The sequence below is a fragment of the Nothobranchius furzeri genome, chromosome 19, assembly GCF_043380555.1.
Source record: "Nothobranchius furzeri strain GRZ-AD chromosome 19, NfurGRZ-RIMD1, whole genome shotgun sequence".
NCBI classification, from domain to species: Eukaryota; Metazoa; Chordata; class Actinopteri; order Cyprinodontiformes; family Nothobranchiidae; genus Nothobranchius; species Nothobranchius furzeri.
Genome location: NC_091759.1, coordinates 20,346,166 through 20,357,057, shown reverse-complemented (window position 1 = coordinate 20,357,057; position 10,892 = coordinate 20,346,166). Strand labels below are relative to the sequence as shown.

The following is a 10,892-nucleotide window of genomic DNA, read 5'->3' as shown; positions in this document are numbered from 1 at the left end:
TCCTTGAATGTTTTTATAGTTTGTCTCCGATTCTGGTTTATAGTGTTTCCTCCCCACTTTGTTCACACCTGCTCCCTGTTTTCCCTGATTACTTCCCTCTTCTGAGGAAGTATAAAACCCTGCCCTGTCAGCGTTATTCCTTCTGTGCTCTCCAGGTTCCTGCTCACAAGTTTGAGCTTTCGTTTTTGCTTCTGGTGTTTTTCTATGTGAGACTCCGATTCAAGCCCTTTGGTCTCCTCCTGAATACAGGATTACTGTTTAGGAACTCCAACGCTGTGTTGTTGGTTTCCTGCACTTTGGGACCAGTCCAAGCTGAAATTATCCCGATCTTCATTGAATGGCATCGCATTGTCTCCATGGCATTGTTGTATCTGTGGTATTTGGTAGATTTCCTGCAGCAGTAGTACTAACATTCATGGACTCACCCATCTTGACTCACGACGGGGAAGCTGTTGTTGGTTTAGTCCAGGAAACTGCACAGAACGTCTCTGCTAGTAGAAGCTAATCGTTAGCATTAGCAACTCCACCACACAGCAGAGCTCCTCCAGGCTTGTGTTATTGGTGGAGATGAAACATCAACGTTGCAGAGCAGACAGTCAGCGGTAGAGCCGTGTTGCTGTTAGCCAATCAGAGGAGAGATGTCCACATATCAGGAAGTAGGACTCCAATCCTGTCGTCTGAAGGCCTCCTCTAATGTGGCTCTCTTCCAGAAATGGGCGCGCTGGAGCTTTTTTTCCCCAGAGATCAGAAACAAAAACAAACACAAAACTTAAAATAATTAGCAGAAGTTTTAGAAGAAATTGTATTTTTCTAGATTTAATAATTAAAAGCTCCTGAAATCAAGTGTTTAAATGATCATCTGTGGACCACTTGTTTAACAGTTATTAATCATCATTTTACAGAAACTGACAGAAGAAAGTTCAGCCATCAAAAGCTGTTTCTCTCTTCTCCAATACTTCTAAATGTAAAGTAACTAAAGGTAACAAGTAACTAAAGCTCTAAAAGTTTAAAATTATAAAAACTGATGTTAATGTTTTCATTTAGAGTTCATTAAAAGCTGTTTAGAAACCTTGGTATGGTGGTATGGGGGGGCTATGAGGTCATTCACAGTTTTTTATTTTAGGCTTTTGTAATAAAATAACTCAATAGTACATTTATAAGGGCAGCTGTTTAAGTTTACTACTATGTAATGACATTCTTTATTATTGATGTCTGTAGTGTTCTGCGTGTGTGTGTGTGTGTGTGTGTGTGTGTGTGTGGGGGGGGGGTGTTGGACAGCGACGATACGTTTAATGGATGTCTCTTCACCTCCAGGGAGCTGGAGCTGGTGCTGCTGGACATGCAGTCGGTTCCTGCGGGCCAGGAGGGCTGGCTGGCCTTCGATGTCACCTCAGCCTCCAACCACTGGCTGCTCCACCCACGCAGCAACCTGGGCATACGCCTCTACGTAGAGACGGAGGATGGTGAGCGCTCTGCTGGACCACGGATTCGTTGTGCGGTCTGGGACATTTAGCTGACCTGAGATCTGTTTGCTCTCAGACCGATCCCTGTCTGCAGCCTGGATCGGCCTGGTGGGTCGCAGGGCCCCCCGGTCCAAGCAACCCTTCATGGTGACCTTCAGGGAGAACCAGGTTCCGTGTCGGCCACCGCGAGCCGTCAAGCCCCACCCTAGGAGGAAGAAACACAAATACGACCTCCCGGTCCCCGTCATCAACAGTAAGGGCTCAGAGAGTACATATGTGCTTCAGGAGCCCTGACGCAGGCTGAGCTGTTTACCCCTCCCACTTGGCCTGCACTTGAATATGCTAATGAGCTGCTTGCTGATTGGTTGGTTTAAACTAGAAGGCCTCAGACACTGGAGGCTCTGATTGGAGGAGGAAGGGCTCCTCATTACGATGTTTTAATAAGAGGTTTCTCAGAAAAGACGCTTGTTCTGGCATTTTTGAACTTTCTAATTTACATACGAAGTAGGTCACACACGGCTTTAACCCTTTCACCACCCAAGCTGTCCTTACTCACAAACAAGAAAATGTTGGTTTAAGATTCTCTGTCCCCTTTAATTACATCTTTGATTTGTTAAAAACTTGAAGTTAATAAAACCAGAATGAAGGTGATAAGAGTAAATATTAAAGTACCTTCATGGTGTTCTGATGTGTTTTCCCACCTGTTCAGATCGCAGTGCTGCTAGTAAAGGCGAGCCGTGTAAAAAACACGAACTCTACGTCAGCTTCAGCGACCTGGGATGGAAGGTGAGCTTCCGATTTTAATTTTTGTAGAATATTAGTCATGTGGACACAATTAGCTTTTGCATTTTAGTATTTTGTGTTGACAAACATTCACTGCACATGAGTTAATTATATACGTAGTATTTTTCATGTTCGGTGGCCGTCCTCACTAGGAAAACAACCCGTAAGACTTAGTTAGGTTAAGGTGGCGGTAGTGATTATGGTTAGTTACTCTTTTTACTCTGAGACTGGTGTGACCTCCACGTCTTTTTAACACTCTTGTTGATTCTTTAAAAAATTGGAAATTTAGAAATTTGGGTGAAAAATTTGATAGTTTTTACTTGATTTAGAAATTAATTTAAAATGAAGTCATATCTGTTAAATTGAGACGACGGTGTGTTTGTGTAAATCCCTTTAATCAGACATGAAGGAGTTTTTGTTTTTCCTTCATAAATGTTCTGGTCCGGGTGTGTTCAGGACTGGGTTCTGGCTCCTACTGGATACTCGGCGTACTACTGTGATGGAGAGTGTATCTATCCTCTGGGCTCCTGCATGAACGCCACCAACCACGCCTTGATCCAGCTCGTGGTCAGAACGCCACACACACACCACCTCTGCACTCAGCTCACTCTGAAGTGTACATAATTCATCAACTCACAAGCTTTAATTAGGACGACTTTCAAATATCGTAGTTTGATGATTTTAGACTGAAATCTCAGGTCATAATCTTTTGTAACAAAGAGAAATTAGATATCTGAATGTGAACTACGTGTGAAGTATTTATATGATTCTGGAGCAGAACTAGCAACCCACTTAGATTCACTTACTGTCATTATTTCGTGGTTATTAGTCTTGAGCAGCGTGATGTTTTCATAAATTGGATAAATAAACACTTAGGGTCATGCTGCACTGCTGCCATCTTGTTCACAATGAACCTGTCATCGTTTTATGGAGGTAAATGGCGTTCTTCTGGGTCAAATCTGGGTCATTGTGCTAGTCGGCCACAAGTCGATACGAATGAAACGGCTTTTACAGAATCGTAAAACATCAGTTACAACTCGACTCGTGAGTTGGGAGGCCAAATCTAAACACAGCCTGTTTGTGTGTTTTGGGTCTGGCAGGTCCACCTCATGAAGCCAGAGGAAGTCCCTACAGCCTGTTGCGCTCCAAACAAGCTCAGCCCCATTTCGGTCCTGTTCTACGATGACAACAACAACGTCATCCTCAAAAAGCATAGCAACATGGTGGTCAAGACCTGTGAGTGTCTATGAAGTAAACAGAAAGTCTACCAGGATAAACTGGACTTGTGAAGTACACAAAATCACGAGCAAGTGTATCACACATGGTTTAAATGCTGCTTCCGGATCCATCCGGCACTTTGTTACAACTGCTTTTAACACTTTTATGTAATGAATTTTATACCAAGTGCAACTTAATAAATAAAGTTGTTTCGTCCCTCCGCTCACTAGGAGTGATGTGGTGGAGGGAGTAAGAGAAATAGTGTGTGGGTTTAATAATAACAAAGTAATGTGTCTCCAACAAAGGATTTTATTAAACAAACACAAAGAGCCGCTATATACAAAAGGGAAAAAGGATAACAAAAAGCTCCAAGCCAAAAGGGCTGGGAGGAGGAGAACTAACTAACTAAGATATTCGTTTACAAACAAAAAACACTAGACTAATGAGAGACGTCCTGTTAAGCAGAGACGCTCGCGGGGGGGGGGGGGGGGGGGGGGGGGGGGGGGGGCTCCAAAGCGGAGTCGAAGGCCGATCCCAAAGTCAAAGTTTACCAGAAACCCTATTGAACAAGAGTCAAAGCCACCAAAGTACCACTAAACAAAGCACACGAGGAGAAGAGAGAAGCCTGAACACCTTTGTGCCCACACTTCCCTGTACCTTCTCCCAGACTGAGTGCAGGAGAGCAGCTTTTAACAGCTGTCTAGTGATTATCGGTGATTAAGAACGGCTGGGCACCGGGAGACTGGCGAGGCAGAAGCCACTGAGGCCATCTTGTGGCCGATAAGGGGCAAGGCACGTAACAAAAGTGATGTAGATACATATTTGAAGTGGATGATTCAACTGAATATTTAGTGAACCTTCATACCTATGTATACAAATATACTATGTTGTCTAACTTTTCATAGTGGCTGTACTTTTCCCTGTAGGAATACAGTGGGATACTTTTTCATGACAGGTGTTTTTATTTATTTATTATTTTTAAACATTTTCAGGGCACATACTATATTGTTTTTTATTTATGTACACATTTTCAGGACATGTACTACAGTATGTTTTTTGAAAATGCATTTCCAGGACACATAACAAAGTTTGATCTTTTTTTTTTACACATTTTCAGGACACATACTATAGTATGTTTATTTATTTAACTTTAATTATTTTTACACATTTTCAGGACACATAGTATAGTTTTTTTATACATTTTCAGGACACATACTGTAGTATGTTTATTTTTACACAGGTCCTTCTAAAACAATTAGCATGTTGTGATAAAGTTCATTATTTTCTGTAATGTACTGATAAACATTAAACTTTCATATATAGGAATTTTGGATTTTCATGAGCTGTTTGCCAAAATCATCAAAATCCTCATTGGTAAATGGTAAATGGCCTTTATTTGAAACATTAGAGACAATAAAAGGCTTGAACTACTTCAGTTGTGTGTGTTGAGTCTAATATGTATGAAAGTCTAATGTTTATCAGTACATTACGAGAAAGAACAGTATAGTATGGTTTTTTACATACATTTTAAGGACACATACTATAGTATATTTTTATACATTTTCAGGTTGCATACTATAATATGTTTATTTTTATACATTATCAGGACACATACTGTACTATGTTGTTTTTTACACACTTTCAGGACACACATAGTTTTTTATACATTTTAAGGACACATACTATAGTAAGATGTTTTTACACATTTTCAGGACACATACTGTAGTATGTTTTAAATACATTTTCAAGACAGTTACTATAGTAAGTTGTTTTTTATAGATTTTCAGGACATAGTATGATTTTCATAGACATTTTCAGGAAAGAGTATGTTTTTAATACATTTTAAAGACACATACTATAGTATGTTTTTACACATGTTCAGGACACATAATGAAGTATGTATTTTTATACATTTTCAGGACACTTACTATAGTATGGTTTTTAATACATTTTCAAGAGTCATACTATAGTATGTTGTTTTTTTAGACATTTTCAGGACATACTATAGCATAGTTTCTTTATACATTTTCAGGAAACATACTATAGTATGTTGTTTTTCAGGACACATACTAAAACTAGGCTTTTTATTTCAGGACATATACTATAGTATTTTAATTTTTATACTTCTTAAGGACACATACTACAGTATGTTTTTTAATACATTTTCAAGACACATACTATAGTTTTTTTTACACATTTTCAGGACACATACCAAAGTATGTTGTTTTTAATACTTTTTCAGGGCAAATACTACAGTATGTTTTTTCTCTACATTTTCAAGATACATACTATAGTATGTTGTTTATTTTTACAATTCTTCAGGAAACACTATAGCTTGGCTTTTTATACATTTTCACGACACAAACTATAGTATGTTGTTTTTTATACTTTTTTAGGACACATAGTATAGTATGTTTTTAAATCCATTTTAAGACACATAATAAAGTATGTTGTTTTTTATACTTTTTCAGGACACATACTATTGTATGTTTTTTAAATACATTTTAAGACATATACTATTGTATGTTTTTTTTTACACATTTTCAGGGCATATACTATAGAATGTTGATTTTTATACTTTTTTAGGACACATACTATAGTATGTTTATTTTTATACATTATTAGGACACATACTGTAGTATGTTTTTTCCACATTTTCAGGACACATAACCTAGTATGATTTTTACACATTTTCTGGACACATACTATAGCATGTTTTTTTTACATACATTTTCAGAAGACATACTATGGTATGTTGTTTTTATACATTTTCAGGACACATAGTATAGTATGTTGTTTTTTTACACATTTTTCGGACACTTAGACTAGCATAGTTTTTTACACATTTTCAGGACACATACTATAGCTTGGCTTTACATGCATTTTTAAGTCACATACTTTAATATGTTGTGTTTTATACTTTTTCAGGACACATACTACAGTATGTTTATTTTTATACATTAACAGGACACTTACTGTAGTATGTTGTTTTTGTTTTTAAACAATTTTTCAGGACACATACTATAGTTTGTTGTTTTTTATACATTTTCAGGACACATACAGCAGTATGTTTTTTAAATACATTTTCAAGACACATACTATAGTATGTTTATTTTTATACTTTTTCAGGACACATACTATAGTATTTTTATACATTTTTAGGACACATACTAAAGTATGTTGTTTTTTATACTCTTTCAGGGCAAATACTACAGTATGTTTTTTCTCTACATTTTCAAGATACATACTATAGTATGTTGTTTTTTTAAACATTTTCAGGAAACATAGCATAGCTTGGCTTTTTATACATTTTCATGACATACTATAGTATGTTGTTTTTTTATACTTTTTCAGGACACATCCTATAGTATGTTTTTAAAACACATTTTAGTATTGTATGTTGTGTTTTATACTTTTTCAGGACACATACTACAGTATGTTTATTTTCATACATGAACAGGACACTTACTGTAGTATGTTGTTGTTGTTTTTATACAAATTTTCAGGACACATACTATAGTATGTTGTTTATTATATATTTTCAGGACACATACAGCAGTATGTTTTTTAAATACATTTTCAAGACACATACTTTTTTAGACTTTTTCAGGCCAAATACTACAGTATGTTTTTTCTCTACATTTTCAAGATACATACTACAGTATGTTGTTTTTTTTATACATTTTCAGGAAACATACCGTAGCTTGGCTTTTTATACATTTTCATGACACATACTCTAGTATGTTGTTTTTTATACTTTTTCAGGACACATACAGTAGTATGTTTTTTTAATACATTTTCAAGACACATACTGAAGTATGTTTTTTTACACATTTTCAAGATACATTTTCAGGAAACATATTATAGCTTGGCTTTTTATACATTTTCATGACACATACTATAGTATGTTGTTTTTTAAACTTTTTCAGGACACATACTACAGTATGTTACTTAATACATTTTCAAGACACATACTATAGTATGTTTATTTTTATAATTTTTCAGGACACATACTATAGTATTTTTATATATTTTCAGGACACATACCAAAGTATTTAGTTTTTTATATTTTTTCAGGACACATACTATAGTATTTTTATACATTTTCAGGACACATACTAAAGTATGTTTTTTACACAATTTCAGGACACATACTAAAGTATGTTGTTTTTTATACTATTTCAGGGCAAATACAACAGTATGTTTTTTCTCTACATTTTCAAGATACATACTACAGTATGTTGTTTTTTTATACATTTTAAGGAAACATACTATAGCTTGGCTTTTTATACATTTTCAGGACACATACTAAAGTATGTTGTTTTTTATACTTTTTCAGGACACATATAGTAGTATGTGTTTTTAATACATTTTCAGGACACATACTGAAGTATGTTTTTTTTACACATTTTCAGGACACATATTAAAGTATGTTGTTTTTTATACTTTTTCAGGACACATACTATAGTTTTTTTAATACATTTTCAGGACACATACTAAAGTATGTTGTTTTTTATACTTTTTCAGGACACATCCTATAGTATGTTTTTAAAATACATTTTAAGACACATACTATTGTATTTTTTTTACACATTTTCATGACACAAACTATAGCTTGACTTTGTATGCATTTTAAGTGACATACTTTAGTATGTTTATTTTTATACATTAACAGGACACTTACTGTAGTATGTTGTTGTTGTTTTTATACAAATTTTCAGGACACGTACTATAGTATGTTGTTTTTTACACATTTTCAGGACACATACTAAAGTATGTTGTTTTTTATACTTTTTCAGGTCAAATACTAGTATGTTTTTTTTTATATATTTCATGAAACATACTATAGCTTGGCTTTTTATACATTTTCATGACACATACTATAGTATGTTGTTTTTTATACTTTTTCAGGACACATACTACAGTATGTTTTTCAAAACATTTTCAGGACACATACTAAAGTATGTTTTTTTACACATTTTCAGGACACATACTAAAGTATGTTGTTTTTTATACTTTTTCAGGGCAAATACTACAGTATGTTTTTTCTCTACATTTTCAAGATACATACTAAAGTATGTTGTTTTTTTATACATTTTCAGGAAACATACTATAGCTTGGCTTTTTATACATTTTCATGACACATACTATAGTATATTGTTTTTTATATTTTTTCAGGACACATACTACAGTATGTTTATTTTTTATACATAAACAGGACACTTGCAGTAGTATGTTGTTGTTGTTTTATACAAATTTTCAGGACACATACTATAGTATGTTGTTTTTTATACATTTTCAGGACACATACTATAGTATTTTTATACATTTTCAGAACACATACTAAAGTATGTTTTTTCCCCTTTTTCAGGACACATACTAAAGTATGTTGTTTTTTATACTTTTTCAGAGCAAATACTACAGTATGTTTTTTCTCTACATTTTCAAGATACATACTATAGTATGTTGTTTTTTTATACATTTTCAGGAAACATACCGTAGCTTGGCTTTTTATACATTTTCATGACACATACTCTAGTATGTTGTTTTTTATACTTTTTCAGGACACATACTACAGTATGTTTTTTAATACATTTTCAAGACACATACTATAGAATGTTTTTTCTCTACATTTTCAAGATACATTTTCAGGAAACATATTATAGCTTGGCTTTTTATACATTTTCATGACACATACTATAGTATGTTGTTTTTTAAACTTTTTCAGGACACATACTACAGTATGTTACTTAATACATTTTCAAGACACATACTATAGTATGTTTATTTTTATAATTTTTCAGGACACATACTATAGTATTTTTATACATTTTCAGGACACATACCAAAGTATTTAGTTTTTTATATTTTTTCAGGACACATACTATAGTATTTTTATACATTTTCAGGACACATACTAAAGTATGTTTTTTACACAATTTCAGGACACATACTAAAGTATGTTGTTTTTTATACTATTTCAGGGCAAATACTACAGTATGTTTTTTCTCTACATTTTCAAGATACATACTAAAGTATGTTGTTTTTTTATACATTTTCAGGAAACATACTATAGCTTGGCTTTTTATACATTTTCAGGACACATACTAAAGTATGTTGTTTTTTATACTTTTTCAGGACACATACAGTAGTATGTTTTTTAATACATTTTCAGGACACATACTGAAGTATGTTTTTTTACACATTTTCAGGACACATATTAAAGTATGTTGTTTTTTATACTTTTACAGGACACATACTATAGTTTTTTTAATACATTTTCAGGACACATACTAAAGTATGTTGTTTTTTATACTTTTTCAGGACACATCCTATAGTATGTTTTTAAAATACATTTTAAGACACATACTATTGTATTTTTTTTACACATTTTCATGACACAAACTATAGCTTGACTTTGTATGCATTTTAAGTGACATACTTTAGTATGTTTATTTTTATACATTAACAGGACACTTACTGTAGTATGTTGTTGTTGTTTTTATACAAATTTTCAGGACACGTACTATAGTATGTTGTTTTTTACACATTTTCAGGACACATACTAAAGTATGTTGTTTTTTATACTTTTTCAGGTCAAATACTAGTATACTACAGTACTACAGTATGTTTTTTAATACATTTTCAAGACACATACTATAGAATGTTTTTTCTCTACATTTTCAAGATACATTTTCAGGAAACATATTATAGCTTGGCTTTTTATACATTTTCATGACACATACTATAGTATGTTGTTTTTTATACTTTTTCAGGACACATACCACAGTATGTTACTTAATACATTTTCAAGACACATACTATAGTATGCTTATTTTTATACTTTTTCAGGACACATACTATAGTAGTTTTATACATTTTCAGGACACATACTAAAGTATTTAGTTTTTTTATACTTTTTCAGGACACATACTATAGTATTTTTAAACATTTCAGGACACATACTAAAGTATCTTTTTTTACACATTTTCAGGACACATACTAAAGTATGTTGTTTTTTATACTTTTTCAGGGCAAGTACTACAGTATGTTTTTTCTCTACATTTTCAAGATACATACTAAAGTATGTTGTTTTTTATACTTTTTCAGGGCAAATACTATAGAATGTTTTTTCTCTAATTTTCAAGATACATACTATAGTATGTTGTTTTTTACACATTTTCAGGAAACATATTATAGCTTGGCTTTTTATACATTTTCATGACACATACTATAGTATGTTGTTTTTTATACTTTTTCAGGACACATACTACAGTATGTTACTTAATATATTTTCAAGACACATACTATAGAGTGTTTATTTTTATACTTTTTCTGGACACATACTATAGTATTTTTATACATTTTCAGGACACATACTAAAGTATTTAGTTTTTTATACTGTTTCAGGACACATACTAAAGTATG

At 33.2% G+C, this 10,892-nt stretch overlaps 1 protein-coding gene across 1 annotated transcript; it reads left to right on the top strand.

Annotated features, from left to right (window-relative positions):
* Positions 1-1,225: 1,225 nt before the first annotated feature.
* LOC129160907 (bone morphogenetic protein 8A-like) lies at positions 1,226-3,632 on the top strand. The gene is made up of 5 exons (XM_054737977.2): positions 1,226-1,463; positions 1,540-1,716; positions 2,173-2,249; positions 2,703-2,813; positions 3,347-3,632. The coding sequence occupies exons 1-5, from the start codon at positions 1,340-1,342 to the stop codon at positions 3,494-3,496; spliced, it is 639 nt and encodes a 212-aa protein (XP_054593952.2). The 5' UTR covers positions 1,226-1,339; the 3' UTR covers positions 3,497-3,632.
* The last annotated feature ends 7,260 nt before the right edge of the window (positions 3,633-10,892 follow it).